The sequence below is a fragment of the Amblyomma americanum genome, chromosome 3, assembly GCF_052857255.1.
Source record: "Amblyomma americanum isolate KBUSLIRL-KWMA chromosome 3, ASM5285725v1, whole genome shotgun sequence".
Taxonomy (NCBI): domain Eukaryota; kingdom Metazoa; phylum Arthropoda; class Arachnida; order Ixodida; family Ixodidae; genus Amblyomma; species Amblyomma americanum.
This window is the reverse complement of record NC_135499.1, coordinates 160394064-160417593: the sequence shown is the minus strand read 5'-3', so window position 1 is coordinate 160417593 and position 23530 is coordinate 160394064. Positions and strand designations below refer to the sequence as shown.

General features: G+C 50.7%; 1 protein-coding gene and 2 pseudogenes across 1 annotated transcript; 1 reads left to right on the top strand and 2 right to left on the bottom strand.

The window, feature by feature from the left end:
• Positions 1–894: 894 nt before the first annotated feature.
• On the bottom strand, positions 895–4587 carry LOC144124200 (uncharacterized; annotated as a pseudogene).
• A 185-nt stretch (positions 4588–4772) lies between these two features.
• Positions 4773–7067, bottom strand: LOC144124199 (uncharacterized; annotated as a pseudogene).
• A 1143-nt stretch (positions 7068–8210) lies between these two features.
• On the top strand, positions 8211–23307 carry LOC144124198 (uncharacterized). Its single transcript, XM_077656849.1, has 3 exons — positions 8211–8433; positions 17747–17985; positions 23041–23307. Exons 1-3 carry the CDS (start codon positions 8241–8243, stop codon positions 23305–23307), a joined length of 699 nt encoding a protein of 232 aa, XP_077512975.1. The 5' UTR covers positions 8211–8240.
• Positions 23308–23530: the final 223 nt, after the last annotated feature.

The following is a 23530-nucleotide window of genomic DNA, read 5'->3' as shown; positions in this document are numbered from 1 at the left end:
CCTAGAGTTCGGGTACGGTTACTGCCTATGTTCGTTACTAATTTACCACCAGCTGAATTCCGGCTGAATGCTCCAGGGGAACAAGTAAATCTTGTTCTTTAGCCAGATGGACACCGACTAGTAGCCAGATACAAATATTACATGAATGTATTCTTTAGGGCTCTCTAGGCTTCGATAGCTTGATTTGAGGCCATTTGGTACTGCTGCCGGTCTTAAAGGGTCGCTGAAGATGGTGCTCGGGCTTGGCTATAAAATGCCTGCTTTATGGAGAGTACAGGCCACCGAGCGTCCATGCCACGCAGGGGACCTCAGAAGCAAAGTAGATATTTACACTACATATTCAAAAATTCCCGCTTTCGCACGGCGCGGCGACCAGTGGTGCCGGGGTTTTGCACGAAACCTGGCATACAACGTCATGTCGAGCAAGTGACGTCAGGAGCCAAGGGTTATCATTGGCTCGCCACGCCAACTTTTTCAGACGTCAGGCAGCTACCATGGCGGCGGCCACTGCGGCTGCAAATATTTACGAGAGGAGAGGGAAAGGTGGGGAGGCCACGGAAATTCAAATATTATACCAAACGCATAAAAAATTCTCGCTCGAGGGTATCTGCGAAGTACCATCATTGAACATCCTAAGCGTACCGCGACTTTGAGAGCCCCTTTTTGATGCCATTTAAGCCAAGCAGGCAATAGAAACAGTGAAAACTCAACTTCCGAACGGTAAAACTTCCGCCTTTGAAAGGAACTCGGCAGCACATGTAGACCGTGTGCATTCGGCAGTGGTACGAATCGGAAACAACGCTTTCGCACGCGTTCTATTTAGCTGACGACTAGGAGCTTTCAACTATGCGTTCACAGCGCTCGAACAGTCGTGGGCTCCGTATTGGATTGGAGCAAACTTTATTTGTGCCTGCAGTTGGGCGCTCGCGTGCCCCGACGAGGGCCTACGTCGTCTACGAGGTTGCCGTTACTCGGCGCGGGTCTCCGCTCGCCGTTGCCGGCTCGCTGGGTCCCTGCCTTTCGAGCGCCCCGAGGACCTGCTGGACGGCCCATAGCTGTTGGTCTTGGTCGTTGCTCTTCGCGGCTGCCTCCAGCCGCGGCGGGATTGTTCTTGATCTTGCTTCCTTGGGATTTTTGATGCAGTCCCACAAGATGTGCGTGTGATCTGCCGTCTCCCTCCCGCAGACTCTACACGTATCGGTCGGGTAGGTCTCGGGGTACATGCGATGCATCAGTCCCGGGCTCGGTAGCGATCCGGTCTGGAGCTGTCTCAGTAGTACCGCCTCCTCTCGACTCAGCCTCGGGTGCGGGGGTGGGAGAGTCCTGCGAGCCAGGCGGTAGCCCTTCGTGATTTCGCTGTAGTCCGTCATGCGGTCCTTGGCTCCGAACAACGTCGGACGGTGTGTTGCCGGGGCGCGGTTGGTTAGCGCTCGCGCCGCTGCGTGTGCCGTCTCATTGTGGTTCTCACTGCGTTCCGACGCGTCGCCCACGTGCGCCGGAAACCACTTGATTCTTACTCTTCTGTCTTGCAGTTTGGTCGCTCGTAGTACGCGCTCGGCCTCCCTGCAGACTTGGCCGTTGGCGAAGTTTCGCACCGCCTGTCTCGAGTCACTCAGCACCGTGTAGCAGTCTGCGTCGCCGATGGCCAGGGCGATGGCCACTTCCCCCGCTTGTTCCGCTCCGGCGCCTCTCACGCTCGCTGCCGTCCTCGTGGCGCCGGTCGACGCTTCTATGACGACCGCTGCGAAGGCGTACCGTTGGTATTCGGCCGCGTCCACGTACCACGCGTGCTCGTCGTTGGCGTGCAGGTCGATGAGAGCCTTGGCCCTCGCCGCTCTTCTTCCCTTGTTAAACTCGGGGTTAATGTTCTTGGGTATTGGGTCGATTCTGGTCTGGCGTCGGACCTCTTCGGGGACGGGGCGCTTCATCTCCGCCTCGTTCGAGTGTCCTATTCCCAGGTCGTCCAGTATCTTCCTCCCGGCTTTGGTCGTGGACAGCCGCTCCAGTTGAGAGGACCGTTGCGCTTCGGCTATTTCTTCGAGCGTGTTGTGCATCCCGAGTTGTAGGAGGCGGGTCGTGCTCGTGGACTCGAACAGGCCCAGCGCCGTCTTGTACGCTCTTCTGATGATTACATTGATTTTGTTGCGTTTGTGTTGCAGCCATCTGTGGTAGGCTGCAACGTACGCGACGTGGCTGATGATGAAGGATTGGACGAGCCTGATTAGGCTGTCCTCTTTCATGCCAGCCTTCCGGGAAGTGACTCTTTTGAGGAGTCGCATAGCGTTGGCCGCTTTTGCCGTGAGACGGGCGATGCTTTCGCCGTTTCCTCCATGTTTTTCAATGACCATGCCTAGGATCCTGATTTTGCTGACCTCGGGAATCACGTTGCCGGATTTGGTTACGATTCTGAGTTTTTCGCATTCGCGTTGTCTGGTCTTGCCTCTGCCATTGTTGGTAGGTGGGAGTATGAGGAGCTCCGATTTGCTCGGCGAACATCAGTCCGGTGCCTTCCAGCTGGTCTTCTATCGCGTCGACGGCGGCTTGCAGCGCGCCCTCGATGTGGGCGTCTCTGCCGCCGGTCACCCACAGTGTGATATCGTCCGCGTAGATGGTGTGCCTGACGTCTTCGATGTCCGCGAGCTTCTCGGCCACTCCGATCATTACCAGGTTGAACAGCATCGGCGGAATGACCGATCCCTGGGGTGTGCCGGTGCTCCCGAGCTTCTTCTCTTGCGTTTGTAGGTCGCCTGCTCGTAGCTCGGCGGTCCTGTCCGTGAGGAAGTCCTTGATATAATTGTAGGATCTTTCGCCTGTGTTGAGCTTAGAGACTTGGGACAGAATCGCCGAGTGTTTCACATTATCGAAGGCGCTCAGTAGGTCGAGCCCCAGGGTTGCCTTGTTGTCGCGGGCGCTGCCCCCATCGTATATGATTTGGTATTTGAGCTGCAGCATCGCGTCCTGCGTGCTTACGTGCTGTCTGAAGCCGATCACCGTGGCCGGGTACAGGTCTTCTCGTTCCAGGCAGTCTTGCCACCTGTTCAGCAGGCCGTGCTATACAGCACCTTGCCCACGCAGGACGTGAGCGAGATGAGCCGGAGGTTGTCCGTGTCCGGTGGCTTCCCCGGCTTGGGTATCAGGATAGTCTTGGCAGTCTTCCACTGCTTTGGTAGCGCGGCCGCTCTCCAGCACTTGTTGAAGTATTTTGCGAGGTTCTCAATCGAGCCGTCGTTGAGGTTCTTGAGCGCCTTGTTCGTTACGAGGTCCGGGCCAGCTGCCGACCGGCTGTTGAGGACGTGCAGGGCCGCGCAGATCTCCTCGACGTCCATGTCACGATCGAGCTTCGCGTTGGGTAGGCCGCCGTAGGGCGCGTGTTGTTCGGTGGGTGTAGGGGGCAGGTATTTGTCATTGATGCGCCTGGTGACTTCGTCGGCGCCGTGTACAGAGACCGCCCGATGTATGAGCTTGGCGAGTCTGTCCCTTTGATGCGACTTGGTCTTGGTTTTGTCGAGCAGGTGCCGCAGCAGGTTCCACGTCTTCCCGCTATGCATCTGCCCGTCTGCCGCGTTGCAGATCTCGATCCACTGTTGCGTGCATAGCGCGCGGCAGTGCTCCTCGATCGCTCGGTTGACCTCCGCCACCTTCTTTCTGAGTCTGCGGTTAAGCCGTTGTTTCTTCCAGCGACTGAGTATCGACTGCTTGGCTTCGATGAGATGCGCTAGCCGGCTGTCTACTTTATCAATCGCCGCGTCCGTTTCAATTTCTTAGGTCGCGTCGCGTACTCTCTTGGTGAGTTCGGCCGTCCACGACTCTGTCTTCGATCTCGTCGTCAGCGTCTGGCGTCTGGCGTCTCGGAAGTCATCCCAGTCTATCCAACTGTGTGTTTTGATGCTGGTGTCGTTGTGTACCGGTATGATGATTTCCACGATGGTGTGGTCGCTGCCGGGGTCAGTTCCCCTGTTTCTCCAGGTGATCGCTCTGGACGTCATTCTTGACGAACGTGAGGTCCGGAGTGGCGTCCCGGGACGCAGAGTTACCGATTCTCGTCTGATGCGTCGGTTCCGTGATGAGGGTGAAGTCGAGTTCCATGGCGTCTTGGTACAGGTCGCGGCCCTTTGTTGTGTACTTTTTGTAGCCCCAGGCTGGGTTCATCGCGTTGGAGTGGCCGCACACGATCAGTGTGTTGCGGCCTGCTGCGGTATTGGCTCTGTGCAGTATTGTTTTCAATCTGTTTTCTCTGTGATGGGTTGCTGTAGATGTTGAGCAGAAATATGCTTCCTTTTCTCTTCTTGCCCGAATGATTTCGGTGAGTGTGTGCTCGATCTTGATATTGCTTTGCAGCTCGTGCTCAACGAACGCGAGTCCCTTTCTGACCAGGGTGCACAGGCCTCTCCCGTCAGGCTGGCCCTTGTGCACTCTGTAGCCGGGGAGAGACGGTGCGTCGGTGAGTGTTTCTTGTAATAGGATCACGTCCGGCTTGCGCGCGGCATGTGCGATGTGCTGTTGGATGACTGCCTTCTTCCTTCCGAGGCCACGACAGTTCCACTGCCACGCTGTTAAGCCTGCTGCTGTTGTTGCATTGGCGGCCATGATTAAGTTGGTGTGTACGTGGTTCCCTGGTTGGGTGGATGTTGCGCGAAGAGGGGCGCAAACGTCGGGTGGCTCACAATCGGCTGTAGGGTCCTTTCGGTGTAGGCGAATCTGTTCGTGTACTCGGCTTGGTATGTCTCTATTGTTTGTTTCATTGCTGTCACTGCTGCGATGTTCGCCGTGAATTATTGTTCGAGTTTGGTGAATCTCGCTTCGAATTTGGTCTCGGGGTTGTCGATTCGATCGTTTTCTGTTTGCTTGCGCGTGGCCTCGACGGCTCGCTTCTTCGGTGCTGGTTCCTCTACGGCTATCTCCTGGGTGTTCATGGTTGTTTCGTCGGTCTTGCTTGTGCTTGGCGTGGGTCTCTGTAGAGGCTCGTTGTTGCATAGCAGCAACTTACGGATCTCGGCGATCTCTCTCGTGAGGCTGTTGATGGTCATTCGCAACGCCGCGTTCTCTTGTCTTAAGGTCTCGTTGGCTTCTCGCACCTTGTTTATATCGTCTTTCTTCATGGCTTCGGTGATTTTCTCCGCGTTCCTTATATTGTTCCCTTTAGCTGCGTCGTCGACCCAGCTGACTCGCTCACGTGATGACCTTTTCCTACTGAGGCTTCTCTTGCAGCAGCTGCTGTCTCTGGATTTTGGCGCGCGGTTCTCTGATGTAGTCCTTGACTTTCCAGCAGTTGGCGGCTTGTCGAGTGGCGGGAAATCGCTCTCCGACAGCAGCTTGCGTTCGGCCTGTCGGCGCTCCCATTGACGCTTGCGCACTACGTAGGGGATCTTGTATTTCGCCTTGCACGTTCGGTCTCCGGTCACGTGTTCGTCCCCGCAAACTTACATCTTGGGGTACAGCGATGGTCTTCTTTAGGGTTGGCGAGTCCGCAGGCCAGGCACATCTTGATTGTGGGGGTCGGGCACACGTCCTTTCGGTGTCCCACTCAGCCGCACTGCTGGCAAACGTCGATCTGTTTTCTGTAGAGAAGACACGGTATCAGGGTGACTCCGTATCGGACGAAGTTCGGTACCTTGGGTCCCTGGAACACCACGATAACGGTGGTCATGCTGCCGATCCTCTTTGTGCCCTGTTGCATTTGGGTTGCAAGCCCCAAAGGTAGCGTTGGCCTGGCGGCCTGGGGCAAAGCTGGAAACATCCGAAGGTGCCGGCAAAGGATGAGTCGACTGGCAACAGAACAACTTGTTTATTCTGGCATCTCAAAAGAGCAGCCGGTCAGGGCGACCACGTTACTCGAAGGGCGAAATCGAAGTCTCTCTCTGGCGTCCGGGGCAGCTCGCTTTATACCCACGGAGTCGAGGGCAAGAGGGAACGGCTTGGGAAGAGTCATCCGATACGGCGACGCTTGAACATGTTCAGGCGTGACGGGCGCGTCCGCCAGGCCGGCGCCGGTCAGACCTCCTCGCCTCCCAGTTGAGGAGCTCCTCTCCCCGGCTGCCGCGCATTGACAAGCGTGGGCAAAACATGCACACACACACACACGCACGCACGACGACACGTGGCACTGAAACATGCCTGGACGCGCTTGGCGGGAGGCGTTGCGGCCGCGATGAACGAAGCCGCGGCGTCCGTTGCATCCGCGCCGGCTATACCGCGCGTCGTAGGTAGGCGAGACGTAACAGCCCACTGCTAGCGGGTTTCTCTCGTTGACGATGTTCCTATCTAGCTCGGCGGTGCTCGCGTCGATGGGGATGCCTCTGATGACGCCCTTTACGGTGTCGTGAGGAGCCGTGCGATATGCGCTGACCTCGTAGGGTTTGCCTTGAATATACATTTCCTGGATTTTAGCGTATGCCCCGCCGCGGTGGCTCAGTGGTTAGGGCGCTCGACTACTGATCCGGAGTTCCCGGGTTCGAACCCGACCGCGGCGGCTGCGTTTTTATGGAGGAAAAACGCTAAGGCGCCCGTGTGCTGTGCGATGTCAGTGCACGGTAAAGATCCCCAGGTGGTCGAAATTATTCCGGAGCCCTCCACTACGGCACCTCTTTCTTCCTTTCTTCTTTCACGCCCTCCTTTATCCTTTCCCTTACGGCGCGGTTCAGGTGTCCAACGATATATGAGACAGATACTGCGCCATTTCCTTTCCCCAGAAAACCAATTATTATTATTGTTATTATTATTTAGCGTACCTTGCCGCGTTGTCTTCGTTCGGTGTACTGACGACCATGATGTTCTGTTGCGTGTTGGGGCAGATGGTGTCCGCGGCGCTTTCCTCGCTCGTGATCTTGGCCGCGGCGAGTATGGCCGCAGCGACGGTGGTGGTGCCGGTCTTTCGACGTTTAGTCCCCCTCTGGGTCTGACGACTATCTTCTCTCTTCCAGTGGCATGGCTGGCATGCGTGCTGCCTTGATGGCCGAGTCTCAGACGTTCTTGTTGAATTTCGATTTCGGGATTGTTTGACTCCCGCCGTGTCCGTCGGGCTTGCCGCTGTCTGGGGTCCGCTGGCGCAGCCTCGACAGCCTCGACATGCGGCGATGCAAAAAATACAGGGGAACGAACATAAACTTTCTTGGGGTTATTTTTTAACATTGTGAATTTTATTCATCAGTAATGGTTGGGATCGTTGCTGAAAGATTATTCAGGTGCAGTAACAAACAACAGTGAGAAATCTGAAGCCATATTTCAAAACTTAAAGAGGCGATTATAATTCATCAAAACTGTTCATTTAACAGGTGAGGATTATCTGGACGCGAAATTCGGAGGCCTTGGGGGCGGATCCAATCGGTGGCATGTGGCTGTTTTTCTTCTGCTTTCTTATCAATTATATTGAAAGATAAAAGTAAACTTAATTACCCATTCATGAAAACGGATAACTAAAAAACTTCTCCAATGCTCCTTTGTTTCGATGGCTATTTGCTTCCTTCATGTTGTCAGGTCAATTTCTTACCAAAGTGCTCGCACTGAACAGGATCATTGATACAGAACTCTAAAGATCCCTTGCGACGGATCAGTGGTTGTGGCCTTGGGCCGCGGAGCACGACGCTGCCGGACTGAATCCCTTATGCGGCTGTAGAATTTTAGTGGAGGTGCAACGTAAAACACCAGGGTGCTGTACAAAGATACTCAAAGTTAAAGAATCTCGGGTACAAGAAATAAATCCAGACACTTCGTCTATAGCGTCCCTAACAACGCACGTGCAGCTTCAGCACATTAAACCCCATTTATCTTCGTGTCCGCCTGAACTCCCAAGTAAGGGGAAAGACTGTGCGTTTGAACCAGGACACCTATAAGCACGTGATCGGTCTCTGCAGCGATCCGAAAGGCATTGCAACGCGTACAGCACTCGTTGTTCTAGCAAGAAGATGTTAACTCCAGTGTTACTGCAGTTAACTGCATTTTTCGTCATGCTGCCGGGGAACTCATCCTGGACGCTTTCCACTTCAAGCTAGTACACCAACTCTTAGATAGGCGTTGGAAGCTGTCGACAGGCGTGCTATAAAAGCGTGATCGACCCTATTCGCTCGCGCCCTGCCAGCGTGCTACGACCAGTGCTTATTTCGCCGCCTGTATCTCTCAAAGGAAAAAGTGCCTAAGTATCGTAGTGTGAAGTTCCCAAAGTCCTACTTCAATCTGAGTGCTTGCTTTTTGCGTCTGCTTGAGTGCAGGATCTCGAGAATGCGCCCCGCGTAAGCTTTCTCCCAATGAATCGAAAGGAGGAGGCGGACGCACAGGAATTTGTCGGTTTGAAGCCCGCAGACCCACCGGTTGCCAACGGTGCCGAGGCATACGACGTCGACCAGAGGATCCCACGACAAATCAACCGTCATCCTCCCAGGCCACCGTGCCGGATGTCAAGTCCAAGTCCAGGGGAGTCTGAAGACACAACGGCCTTCGGTAAGTAATTCCCTTGTTCTGCTTGCTCGTATCTCTTATCTCTCCTGGGTATGACTGTAAGCCACATGCGGCAGGAAGAAAATCAGATGGCGTTGGTTGCACGCCTCTCTGCACGCCGGACAGCAGTGGCGTCTATAAATAGACGATGAGCCACGCATGTCGTATAATCTGGCCGCGTGACATAAACGACGGTTCCTTTTTTTAAAGCGAAAAGTTCTACTCCTCCCATGCTGAACCTGAAGGTCATCTGGCTCTTGGGTTCAACCTCTAACGGGAGGCGCACCGCATGTGCTAAATCGCGCGTGGCAGGTGCCTCGATCTTCATCTTCACCTTCGTCGCCACAGCTGCGCGCTTCGCAGTCGCGTCAGCCGCTGCGCTGGCTGCTGCTCGGCCGATTCTTGGCAGTTACTTGCGTAGAAAGACAAGCGGCGAATTGCGGCCTCCGCTGCGCACCCGACAAGTTCGAAATTATCTGCATTCAGGGCTATGCCTACAAATCTCCCGGCGACATCGAGGTTTACCTCGAAGGCACGAGAATAAAGGAAGTCCCTCTTATCCGCATCCTGGGCCTTTGGCTTCAGAGCGACAGGAAAGCCAACCACACGCTACAGCGTCTCCGGACAACTGCCCTCCAGATCTCCCGCATGATTCGTCGCATCACCCGCAACCGAAAAGGCATGAGAGAGGAGGATAAAATTCGACTGATACAGGTTCTAGTTATGAGCCGCCTGTCATACGGTCTCCCATTCCTACCACTTCTGGGGAATGAGCGAGACAAAGCCGACGCCGTCATCCGTACCGCCTACAAACATGCGTTATGCCTCCCGATGTACACGGCCAGCTGCCACTTCGAGGACCTGGGACTGACCTACACAATTGTTGAAATTCGAGAAGCCCTCCTAGCATCCCGAAAGGAACGCCTCCTCACCACCAAAGCTGGACGCGCAATCTTGGAAAGAGCGGATTCCCCGGCTGACATACGCACCGCCCAGGACAACCGAGACCTACTCTCGACTCTGCGAACTCGCGTGTATGTAGCCCCACTCCCGAAGAACATGCACTCGAACCCAGAAAAGGGACCACGAAAGGCGCGAGGGAACTACCTGCGCCGCACACACCGACAGGCACGAAATGCTGTATACGTCGACGCAGCAATGTACCCCGACTCTACAAACGCGGTGGCGGTCGTCTTGGACACCAATTTCATGGAAATCGCCAACGCCTCCCTACGAAACTGCTCTCCCACAGTAGCAGAAACTGCTGCAGTCAGTCTCGCCATCCAGCACGGCGATACCACCGGAAATGAATTAAAAATTGTTACCGACCCCCAGTCGGCGTGTCGGCTCTTCCTCTCTAGCACACTTCCACATTCCGTAGCTCCCATTCTGACTATCCCACATGTTCAAAATTCCACATGCAAGCACCAAATCACTTGGACTCCTGGGCACGAGGTGTTTGAGGGAAACGAGGCCGCGGACAGTCTAGCTCGAGGATACACTAAACGAGCGACTGACCTCCCCGAACTCACCCCTCTCCCCTCTACATATGGCGAGCGCCTCATCCTCCTCCGAACACAAAGGCAAGTCTATCCCCCACCACACCGTAAGCTAACGGCGGAAGAGGCGAGCGATTGGCGGCAATTGCATACGAACACCTTTCCTAGCCTCAAAAATACCATACTCTTCCCCGATAGATATGACGGAATCTGCCCCTGGTGTGGCGGAATTCCAACAACATACCATGTAACATGGGGCTGCTCCGGTCCCAAGCCCTCTGAACTAGGCAAACATCAGTACGAGGAACACTGGGAGTCTTCCCTGCTCAGCTCTGATTTGGCGACCCAGCGTAAGCTGATATCCCAAGCAAGAGCAAGTGCGGTGGGCATTGGGTTCCTGAAATAAGGATTCCACCAAAAATCGGTATTTTCTCCTCATTATCCTACCTTTTTGTGAATAAATGTTTTCTACTACTCCTCGCCAGTTGTGGCATGTGATGTGTCACGTTATTCGCTCTTGCGCTTGCGAGTCCCGTTCGCCGCTGCGCCGATCTCCGCTCTAGATTCTCGCTCTTGCACTTGTGGCACGTGATGCATCACATGATTTGCTCTCGCTGAAGTCTTGAACAATAAAGATGAACAAAGCTAAGTCGTCTCTAACATGCTTAACAGAGCTTCCGCCTCGACATTCTCGCTGTGGGCGGCTGGTCAAGGCCTGTCTTCCACTGGTAAATATGCCACAGCAAATTGGATCTGTCTCAAGGAACTCGCTCTCGACTTTCGTGGTTCATAAGTTATTAAGAGGGCGGAATTGACCTTTGAAATGATAAATACCATTTTCTTTCAACAAGTGATCTTTCATAATTAAATATGATGAGGTTTAGAACTGATTTCCTACCCGTATATCAGGTACTGCCAGCAAATCTCTCAAATCTAAAGGGGACGGCTGATATTTGGCCGTGACTCAATAAAAGAAGCTGAGTAATGATGCAAGAATCTACCTTGCTCTGCTGTATTAAAATTTTTCTTTTTGTCGCAAATGGTGCACTTGTTAAATTGTTAAATTTTTACCTTCAATTTTTTCTCTTGAATATTGGCCACAACATCTGCTCTCCTTGTCACTGTAGTAAGCGTTACATAAGAAAGCAGATATAAAGGATTTGAAACATTATCCCAATCAGCTTGTTGTCCATTCACTGCAATGTATTTGCTAAGTTAATCGCTACTGAATCAGGACAACCTTCGATTTCTGTAAAGAAAGTGATCAGGCAGGTTTTCGTAAACAATACTCGACAAGACCATCTTCGCACTATCAGTCAGGTGATAGAAAAATGGCAAAATACAGCCAACCCCTATATATAGCCTAAATTCATTAGGAGAAGGCATTTGACTCAATCGAAACTTCAGCAGTCATGCAGACACTGCTTGATCAGAATGTAGAAATCTTATGTAAAAATGCTGGAAGATCTCTTTAAAGACTGCAATGCTACCGCAGTCCCCCAGAAAGTAGTCAATAAAAATCCAATCAGGAAGGATGTCAGGCAGGGATACACAATGTCGCCAACACTTTACATCGCTGTTTGCAGAATATATTCTGAGGTCTGGATAGGGAACAGTTGTGGATATATATATATATATATATATATATATATATATATATATATATCAGGCTGATGGAGATGATGATGTAAGCCTCGCACTGATTTGTGCATCAAGGACACTATCATCTTTTTTTTACTGCCGTGTGTCCGCAAATCGCGTAGATTCAGCCGCGTAGTAACCAAGCAACGAAAACGTCGGACAAGGTTATAGACTAGCTGTGTTTCGTCATTAATGCGGCCTACTATGAAGAAAATAACACTGGCAGAATAATATAATTGGGAATTTTCATTAATAAAACATGCAAGTGATATTCTTTGTGTCCCATAACGGTAAAACTAGGCACAATAAGGCATGCAAAATAAATCAGCTGGAAATATTAACTTTTCTTTAATGTAACGTAGCAGCCCTACCGTGCAAATTTAAGTCAGATTCCATGTTAGGGCCAAATTTTGCAATAACGGATCTTTCAACTGGTATCCTGCACCTCTGACGGCGAGCGCTGTAACCTTGCATACGAGATATTCAATTCAATTTAATTCAATTTTATTCAGGAATGCATGTTACAAATTTGTTACAAATGTCTGCGTCCGCAATTAGGTGGGAAACCGATAACATGCGGACGCATATGTGAAATTATTCCCGATTTCAGGATTATTCGTACGTGATACAAAGGACATTATAAGGTTAGCTGCGTAACTTTTTTTGTCCCAGTTTAAAAACATTGAGGAACGCTCAGAGTTTATCACCGCTTGATATTAATGCTTTACAATTGGTATTTGGCAATACTGCATTGATGAACGAAACAGAGAAACTGAATTGTATTCATGGTTACTGTGGCATTTGCTGCAGCCTTTGGCGAGTACAGTACAATCTCGCCATAGATACCACTACCGCAGCGCTGGATTAAGGGGGACGGGGTTACTAAGGGGGCTGCAGCCCAGGGCCTCACCTCGGACTGTAGAAGGGGGCCGATTTATTCTAACCTGCTTAGTATATGGAACCATGGGCAACGGAACTTCGAGCGACATGTATGAATCGAGAAAACCAGAACGAGCAGATGGGGACCCTGCCTAACGTAACAGCATGAGTTTAGCATGATCATTTGGGGAGACCTTGTCGAGCTGCAAAAAACAGGGATCCTCCGCCGCCTCGGCGGGGCCCTCTTTCTTACGAATCGAGGGGCGTTTGCTGAGAAGAGTTTTCGTGGTTTCCTGTCAGTCCGTGTGTCCAGTGCTGTCTGGAGGGGAGGGGCAAGGGGAAACACCTAAAACATGTAATGTTGGATGAGGACCTAATCTCGCTTGCCCCTCGTCACCACCACGCCACCCTCCACCTCACAAATAGTTCCGCCGCAGTCCGTCTCATAGAAAGGATGTGCTGCAGAACCCAACAGTGCCTACCATTCGACTTTTCTTTGCCGTGATGGTAATTTGGGCGGGGGAAGGTGAGTCCGATAGCAGATGATGATGAGTCTGATGGGCAGAGTCTAGGCTTAATAATAATAATAATTGGATTTTGGGGAAAGGAAATGGCCCAGTATCTGTCTCAAATATTGTTGGACACCTGAACCGTGCCGTAAAGGAAGGGAAAAGGGAGGGAGTGAAAGAAGAAAGGAAGGAGGTGCCGTAGTGGAGGGCTCCGGAATAATTTCGACCACCTGGGGATCTTTAACGCGCACTGACAACGCACAGCACACGGGCGCCTTAGCGTGTTTCCTCCATAAAAACGCAGCCGCCGCGGTCGGGTTCGAACCCGAGAACTCCGAATCAGTAGTCGAGCACCCTAACCACTGAGCCACCGCGGCGGGTGCAGAGTCTAGGCATGAAAGGAAAGAAGACGTCACACGTGGTTTTGTCCGCGTGCCGTGGGGCATGAAATGTTCACTGTTCGGGCTAGGGTTGTGGAAGAGTGAAGGGGGAAGTTGGAGAGCTGGACACAAAGGCCTGTCTCCAGGGCCCATTCCTGCCTAGTGGCTGCGCACCCTCGCGCGCGCTCGACAGAAAAAAGTAGGTCAGACTGGCGGCCGAGCTTCCCAGAAAGAAGTAGAAAAAGATGGCTCAGAGGCGACGGAGGGCGCGTAACTTCGCCCGCGCTAGGTGTCGCCCTCTGCCCTTCGTTCTCGCGCTAGGCGTCGTCGGGGCGAAAGAAATATTGAGAACCTCCCATAACAGACGATTGCTCATGGCCAATAGGAAGACGAGACCGGAACGGGAGAAGTGGTGAGTTTGTACGGAGAAGGAGGAAATTTGTACAAGGAACTCTATGCATATGTGAACGCCTGCTTTGGCGCTAGTAACAGACAGACGCGGCGCGCGTCTATTAAAGGAGGTTGATCGTGGGCTGCGATTCAGCCCCGAGCCGCCGGTTAAGCTTGCATAAGCCAGCCCGCTGAGGAGCTCCTGGGGGACGCATTACTCTCGGCCAGCCACGGACCATTAAGGTAGCGTGCGCCATTCATCGGGACGGCCACCGTTGGACACCTGCGGTCGCGTCGGACTGACGAAGTGCCCGGTGCAGTGAACAATTATAATCCATTCATGGAAAAATGCTCGGTCGGACGCATCAAAGTGGTGCGTCTAAATTAAAGGCAAAGTTATAAAGAGAAGAGCGTGAAAAGAAGCTACCAAAGATGACAAAGTACCTACTGAATGCAGCTTCCGCGGAGCAGTATGATCGCTCCACCCAGAGTCCGTGTCAGACTCCCAATAGTATCGACTGTGCTTCTGTGGAGGACTTGCCAACTCCATCACCACGGTTTCCTGGCAAGAAGCAAGGTGTGACTCATCTTGATTGTCTGGATCCTGTGAAAACGGTGCCAACCTCTGTCGTCCATGTTTCTGGGCGACCGACGCTAACGGAGTCCTGTCCTGTTCCTGAGTCAGCAACGTCTATGCTACTCAGCCGGGCCGCCCCTGCCACAGAGCTCCAGGTGTCTGGTCCGCCACGTCCGATTTCTACTACTGCTGAACAACCGGTGCCAAACCTCCCCGATGAGCCTCCTACTGACGAGCGCCAGGAAAGAACACTCCAAGAACCGACTCACTTGTTTCCTGTTAGTTTGGCTTCAAATAATCATGTTCCTACCCACAAAGTGTGCCTGGAGAGGACGAATGAGACGGCTTCTCGTTGCGGCAACAGAGAAGTACAGACATCCCCGCAGCAAGACGTACGTTGCGAGATTCTCCGAAGTGACCCTGCTAAGTGGACGGACGTTATTACTGACAGCTTTCGGAGTTTATGCCTTGAGAAAGGGCCATTGTATTTTCAAAATCGGGCAGAAAATTGTCCGTCTCCCGAAAGACAATACAAAACTCAGAAACGCTATATGTCACCTCATCTTTTCGTGCGAAAGGCTGTAAATGGAGAGGCGTACGAGCGACACTCGTTAATGTACTCGGAGTCCAAAGGTTCCGTTTACTGTTTCATGTGAAAACTATTTTCGATTTCAAGCAACCCCAGTGCTTTCATCAAGCACGGCTTTTCTGATTCGAAAAGAGCAGAAGAAAAGGTTTGCGCACATGAAAATAGCGTCGAGCATCGGAACTGCGTGGCAGCATGGCTCGCCCGCTCTAACTCGAGAAGCACAATTGACAAGGAGCTGCTTAAGCATCTTGCCACGGAGACAGCTTACTGGACAGAGGTGTTGAAGCGCGTAGCTGTTGTAGTTAAGCTTCTAGCTGAGCGCCACCTAGCGTTTAGGGGCAGTGAGGATATTTTTGGTTCACCGAGAAATGACAATTATATGGGAGTCCTTGAGGCCATTGCCAAGTTTGATCCCTTTCTCGAGGAACTCCTTAAACGCTACGGGAACAAAGGAAAAAGTCACCCATCTTATCTGTCAAAAACCATTTGTGATGAATTTATCGAGCATATGGCAAAGACTGTGAAGGAAAGTCACGTTGACGAATTGAAACGCGCAAGATACTTCTCTTTAAATGTTGATTCGACTCCAGACCGTACTCACGTTGATCAGCTGTCAGTTGTTTTACGATACTATTTAAATGGGAAAGTGTGCGAACGCTTTCTCAGATTTGTTCCAATCCAATCGCATAGCGACCTGTATCTTTTCGATACCGTGATGTCCGTCTTGACGACCAATGGCATCTCAATTGATGATTGTAGGGGCCAAGCTTATGATAATGCGAGTAAAATGTCAGGAAAATACAAAGGACTGCAAGCTCAAATCAAACACCTGAACGAATTGGCAGTCTACGTCCCGTGCGCTGGTCATTCACTGAACTTAGTTGGCGCGTGTATCGTTGACAGTTGCTTTGAGGCAGTCAAATTTTTCACTGTAACTTAGAGGCTGTATGTGTTCTTTGCTCCCTCACCTAAGCGATGGAGGTATCCTTTGGACAGCGGGCGGAACTGGCCCGCAGCTTGTTTTGAAAAGACTCTTTGAGACCCGGTGGTCAAGGCGCGCAGAGTCATGTAAGGCCATTCTAAAAAAATTCAATCCATTCTTGTGTTGCCTTGAAACTATATGAAAGAACGAGGAAGAAAACGGTGACACTAGGAGCGAAGCGCACTCTCTCCAAGAAAATGGCAAACTAGAGACTGCATTCATGGCGATTTTCTGGAGTGAAATCTTAGAGCGCTTTGACAAAGCGAGCGTAGCACTTCAGAAACCAGGCCTAGACATTTCAACTGCTGTAGACCTGCTGAGCTCTCTGGAAGGCTTTGTTAATTCTTTGCGACCTCTCTTTGATACCTTCGAAGAGAGAGCAGGCACGCTAAGTACCAATCGATGTCATCAGGATGAGGGCAAACGCATCGTATTGAGTAAGCACCCGGACGGAAAAAGCGATGGTGCGCTACAAGGTAGAAAAAAAGTTTATCGTAGAGACCTACAATGTTGTACTTGACAGTCTAGGCTCTGCTTTGCGAGTGAGAAAGGTTGCCTACACTGAACTCTGCGAAAGCTTCGGATTCTTAAAATTGCTGGCAGAAGTTGGAGCGAGGCCTCTCTGGCACAGCAGGCTGAGAAGTTAGGGAAAACCTACAAAAATGATTTGTAGCCGGCATTTCCCGCTGAAATTGTCCAGTTTGCGAAATTTCTGCACAACTCTGTGTGCCAGGACACGAGCCCCCTGGGAATAATGAAAATGCTGCACGAAATAGAGCTTATTGATGCTTTTCCGAACCTTTCTATTGCTTTGCGAATGTACTTAAGCATACCCGTGGCAAACTGAGACGGAACTATTATTTTCCAAGTCGTCGCTGATAAAATATCGCCTTCGTTCGAACCTCCTGGACGGCAAGGTGAACTCGCTTGCTATGATGTCCATTGAAAGTGACCTCCTCCGCGATCTATCGTTCAAAGAGACTCTATATGATTTCGCCAAAGCGAAGGCGCGAAAGATGCCATTTTAAAAGAGGACTGTTTGCGCTATACGTGAATGGTTCAAGTAATTTTGTTGTGTCTCCTTCCAGCCTCCACGTTGCCAATGAAACGCTATTAACCAGTGTAATTCAAGATATGCAAATCTTCGTTGTTCGTCTCTTTGTTCTTCTTGTGATAATTAGCGTGCTTATAAATAACTGTATTTTTGTTGTTTTTGATAGTGCCACGTTTATTTGGTGTCGTCCTTGCTTGTTTCACCTTTAACGAAAATATTTTCAAATAATGTTTTGTAATTACAGTTGGCAATTTTCATCTGTATTCTAGTCCATTTTTATGTTGTTTGTATTGCCTTAAGCGTTGTAAATATTTATTGCATATTTATAGAGTAACGTGTATAACGATTACGGCAGTCTGATTCTTGCATTTTAATAAAGAATGCTTTTTTTTGGATAATACCATGCGTCTCCTCAGGGGATTAAACTTAGTGATACAAACAAAGCCGGTATTCAGAAGCATCGGCATCTGAGCTGTGTTGTCTTTTCAACGTTCTTGTTCGTCTTGAGTGCACTAAACTTTTCCTTAAACCTTAGATTTTTCTGAAAACAGAGTGCAGATTAATCACAAAGGTAACATGTGTTTGTGTTTACAGCAATTTGGTGGAAATAAAATGAAACATGGCATAGTTTCAGTAGCGTAGCAGGCAACAAGGGGGGGGGGGGGGGGGTCAGCAGAGGGAAAGGGGGCCGGCATGCGAACTAGCCCAGGGCCCCCATTTTTCCGAATCCGGCACTGCCACTACCAAAGAGAAGTAACAACACGTAACCCTGTTTCGCAACCCTCCCCACCTCCCCGCATTTCTCATTTACACCAGATTTCCTGAGACTGAGTGGGAGGAACATCACATGTCGAAGGAGGACCGGAATCACCTCATCTGGCTTCGACTTATCCTCTTTGGAGTCGCCTAGCCCCGCTGCCGCTGTCCCTGAGATCTCCGACCTGGCTTCTGCTCAAATCGTGACCACAGCGAGCGGTCAAGAGAAGAGCTCTCGCGAGGTCGGGACAGCGAGCCAGAAAGCGCCTGACGAGCCTCCTACGTTGGCGAGCAGTACCGTGAGTAGCTTGGTTTCTTTGCTCGTGAACCACTGCAGGATCTAAGTGGCTCAGGATTTCAGTGGTTTTTCTGTCAATAGTCGTGTAGGATGGCATTCTGTTTTTCACTGCGAACGTAGCTTCCGTTGACACGTTACGAGAACTGTGCTAATGGTTGTATTGGTTTTGGTGGAAAGGAAATGGCGCAGTATCCGTCTCATATATCGGCGGACACCTGAACCGCGACGTAAGGGAAGGAATAAAAGGACTGAAAGAAGAAAGGAAGAAAGAAGAAAGGAAGAAAAAAGAATGGAAGAAAGAGGTGCCTCAGTGGAGGGCTCCGGAATAATTTCGACCACATAGGAATCTTAAACGTACATATCGAACCCGACCGCGGCGGCTATATTTCTATGGAGGCGAAGCGCTAAGGCGCTCATGTGCTGTGCGATGTCAGTGCACGTTGAAGATCCACAGGTGGTCGAAATTCTTCCGGAGACCTCCACTACGGCACCTCTTGCTTCCTTTCTTCTTTCACTCCTTCCTCTATCCCTTCCCTTACGGCGCGGTTCAGGTGTCCGCCGATATGTGAGACATATACTGCGTCATTTCCATTAGCCAAAAACCAACTCGATCTTAAACGTGCACTGACATCGCACACCAAACGGGCGCCTTAGCGTTTCGCCTTTACCGAAACGCAGCCTCCGCGGTCGGGTTCGAACCCGGGAACTCCGGATCAGCAGCTGAGCGCCCTAATCACTGAGCCTCCGCTGCCGGCAAAGAAAAAGTAGTAGTAGTAAGTGGTTTTATTAAAATAATAATAAAAAGAAAGGAAAATATTTTTGCTAGCCCCGGCATCTGCCATCGATACTGAAGCACCTGAGCTGGGGCGGGAGAAATAAAGGATAGCAGGCAGAATGTAGAAATGAAATGGAAAAGGTGAGGAGACAGGAAGTGAGGATAAGGGAGATATAATCTACACAAACTATATACACAATAAGAAATGTGTACAGGTTGCGGGCGTGATTGGTTTATGATGGAGCAATAAAAACACGCGCACAGCACAGCAACTGGACTAGGGCGTCCAGTTGTTAATCGTCCAAGGTAGCACTCGCGGGGCGTTCAGTCACTGCGTGTAAGTTCCTGGCGGACAACAGACGGGACGTCAAGCCCGCCTGATCGAGGAATGCACAGAGGCTCACCAAGGTTCGCTCACGGGGCGCGCACTGCCCTGCGGCCACAATAGCGTCTGGAGAGAGTCTGGTAGTATGCCCAGCGCCCTATAGGCCGCCAGCATACCGCGACGAGCATCGGCGAACGCGGCACAGCGAAGGAGCAGGTGTTCTAGTGTTTTCACTGCACCGCATCCGCCACACACATCACTCGTCACAATTCCGTGACGCACCCGTCGTTCCCCGGGCCACACGCAGCCAATGCGCGCGCGGAGGATCATTGCACGTTGTGACAGTGTAAGCGCGCGGCAGCCGGTGATGCTGTCGATGCGCTCACCTCCTGCGATGCGTGGGTCGGGGTGATGCTTTTGGGGATGATTCTCGATGATCGTACGCACGTAATCCAGTGTAAGGGGCCGATCGCTGGGAGGTAGTTGGTGTGCGGCGGTCGCGAGGTCTTCAGGTTCCGCTTTGCCGGCGATGCCGCAGGGACCGGCCACCCACTGAGCACGCAGGGCGCATCCGCTCTGCGCGAGGCGCTTGGTGCGCGAGCGAATGTCGCGCACTAGTGGGGTACCGCGGCCATTAGTATTGGTCATGAGGAAATTGATTTTCTGCAGGAAACATATCGAGAAAATAAAGTTGAAATACCGTGGGAAAGAATTAAGAGTGCGAAAACTGTCGAGGTACAAAAAGTATTAAGGCAAGGTTGTCCTCTATGACCGCTGCTGTTCATGCCCTATATGATAAGTATGGAAAGAAGGCTACAAGGAAGCAATCTAGGCTATAATCTGTCATACAGATTAGGCGCTAAGGTTGCTGAGCAACAACTACCGCGTTTAATGTATGCAAATCTTCCTGGCTATCTGCTAGCAGTACAACATCGTCCGCAAACTCTGGTTAATTGGCGTGGAGAAGGAGACAGTCTAGGTTTCAGTTCAACGCAACTAAGTCTGGTGTGATAATTTTTAACGATACAACGGATCAGGAGCTTACAATGCGAGACCATGAAAAAGCCCGAGCGGCTGAATACAAATATCTCGGGGTGTGGGTAAACTAAGGGCAGATATACACGGAAAAGCACGAACATTCCCTCATAGCGAGCCTCTCATAGCTAAAGAGTGAAGAGATGTCGGGATAATGAAAAATAAGGCATTATGAGGGTACAACAGGTATGAAGTGCTTAGAGGTATATGGAAAAGAATAATGGTGCTTGGGCTTACTTCATGAAATGCTGTTCTGTGCTTAAGGGAAGAAGTTCAGTCGAAATTAGAAGTAAATCAGACAGCTGTTTGAAGCTTAGCACTAGGTGTCCACGGGAAAACCACAAACGAGGCAGTACAGGGGGATATGGGCTGGGCATCTTTCGAAGCACGGGAAGATCAGAGGAAAATACTATACGAAGAACGCCTGAGGAAATTGGACGATAACAGGTGGGCACCTAAGGCATTTAAATACCTACGCTGAGAGATCGTTGACTCACACTGGCGGAAAAGAACTAGGAAGCCTCTAACCGGTAAGTATGCCTGACACGAGGACGGAGAAAGAAAGAGCGTTATACGATAGGTTAAAAACGCGAAAGGCAAAAATTGGATAGATTCAATGAAAGCATAGTGTAGAGCTATACCGATACTGGAAACGGCAGATCAGGAAGGAAGCGTTTTATAACTCAAGAGGCAGTGCCCTACTCTTTGAAGCCAGGTCAGGATGTCTTAGAACGCGCAGCTACAAAAAGAAATTTAACGAAGAAGATGACACACGCACTGTCTAGTAAATCAGTTGCAGGTCCTTTCGTGCTCTCGACATAACATTCAAAAACTTCCTCTCTTCGCCGTTTTTGTTTGGCAGTCTTCATGGGAGAGGACTAAACGTGATAATTTATTTCTGCCACGCCACCTCTATGGATTGGAATGAACAAAGGCGTGTCCAGTGAATGCGGTGTTGTCTTAGAAGGGTGCTTTAAAGACATTTACTTTGGTGTATATTAGTAAATATGAGCATGGAAATTGCAGAAGTCGCCGTTACGCGAGTTACAAAGTGAGTTTACGATACTTTTCCTCTCCGCTTGGCGCGCTTGTAGCGCCATCACGCGGTGCGCAATAAAACCACTCTCTCCTCCTCCCTGAAATGTACACCACTGCCCCAACAGATAGCGCGCGATGGCAGCGCCTCTCGCTCGCCTCGTTAAGGCGCAGTGAGGCCGTGCGGGGACGCAGGAATCACGCGGTGACCTGCGAACAACGTAACGCAGATCAGGGTGGATGGATGGAAGGACGGAAGGTAGGAGCGTCACCTTTGGAACGGGGTGATGGGAGTTGCCGCCATGCTCAGCTTTTTCCCCCTTTATTTTTGTTTAATTGTGCTGTAAGTTATTAAAACTCGCAATTTAAATACGTCTCCCTACACTTTTAACTTAGTCACTTCTCTGCTTTTGTGAAACGAATCTTCCAATCATTCTTTGCTGATTTCCACCGCAGATTTATTTACATGGCTATTGTTATCTCTAAACCCCATTACCTCAGGAAGCGTGACTGTGCCTGCATCGACATCGGAATGTATACCATCACAATTTAGCAAGAGGTGTTCTATTGTTTCTACAGATTTACCACGCAGCGCACGTGTCATCTTCTTCGTTAAATTTATTTTTAACCAAATTTTTTTAACCAAATTATTTTTAGGCAAATCTTATAGGCGACTAGTGTCAAGGAGGAGGCAATGCTTTCGCATTCTTCCAATGCGGGTAGCTGAAGTGATCGCAAATTTTTTAAGCGAATTCACCACAGTATAAGGGAGACTACTGCAGCGTGCGCGTTGTGTAACGATATACACCACCCGTCAGAAGTTCCCAGGACACAGGTTAATTCTACTCTCAAAACTTTGAGTGTTTAGTAGGTGTCTTACGCCCCACACTATACTGCTTCAAAGTGGACTCTTTTGCCTGAGAATTTTTGATGCACCCTGTAAAACCTCTGCCGGTCCACCGCGGTGGCTCAACGGTTTAGGTTGCTTATCCCAAAGTCGCTCGGAGGTTCCATCCTGGCCACCATGGCTGCATTTTGATGGAGGCTAAATAGAAGAAACGCCAGTGTGCAAAGCGATGACAACCCCAGGTAGTCTAATCCAGAGCTCCCCACTACGGCGTCCCTCATAGCCCATCTATGGCTTCGGGACATTTACAGTTTACTTGTTCCCATTAGAGAAGTACCTGCCATCAGCGTATGGAGCAAACTACGCCCCTTGTTCGCAGTACAATATATCGGTGATATCGACTGGGAATAAAAATGGGCCTGGAATGCTTATTTGCGGCATATTGGTGTCGACTTGTTCAGGAGGTCTAGCGCCACTGATATCAACGTACTGTACTCTATGGCTGAGCTAGATATCATTCCAGTAGCTCTGCTCCACAGACGCAGTAGTTCTGGAACTTTGTAACAATATTAGGAATGACGGGTTAGAATGCTTTTAAAAAATCAGTATTTAGTGAGAAAGAATTGATTGGCTTTTCATCGTCGTAAGGGCTGTCTCGGTCGAACGACACATTATTAAAGACGGTTTAAAGTAACGAATCGTATTTTGTCGATTTCTAGTGTATTAGCTCATCAATGCCATTTATGAATATGATTTGATTTCATCCCATGTTTCTTTTACTCAGTGGTACCTTTCACAGTAGCATCATATCGGCATATACGCTAATAATGTTAACATTCCTTGAGCAATAGACGGCGCTAGTGCGTCCACATTGATGGCTCGCGGTTGACGTAGGTGGTGAGCGCTCTTTATCCGTGAGACCACACTGCTACAGGTGCGACGTCTGAAACCAAGACGCCTTTAGATGCCTTTGTTTCGTGCACTCGCGCTGTCACAGCTCCTGCTTCAGCTTCAGAATGTGCTTTCTGCTTTTATGCAGGACGCTGAGAAGGGGAGCCACGCAAGCTTTGCGCGAAGCAAAGAGAATGAGCCGGCGGCTGTGACTGGACTCGGCGGCATGGAGCCTTCGACTCATCCAGCTGCCACCATCGAACCAGTGCCTAGCGTAGACCGAGGCAACTCGCGGCCAACGAAACCCCAGAGAGCCAAGACATCTCGCCGCCGCAGAGCTAGTCGAGAACCATCGGAGGATGGTACCACATCTTGTGAGTATGCACCTTCTTATGGCCTTCTCAGCGTCTCATAGCGCCCGTGATCTCCTCCAAAGAAATGTCGACCTCCAAAAAATATCAAGATGCGACACTTAAATTTAAGTTTAACGCCGAATAAGCATGCCCATACAGGCTTAAGGTCAGTTGGTGCGTGCGCGCGCGTGTACGCGCGTGTGTGTGCGCGCGCGCCGGTTGGGCGAATCGTTTAAAGTAGAACACGTGCGGTAATAGCGTGACAGGGGCAGTGTTGGAAGCGAA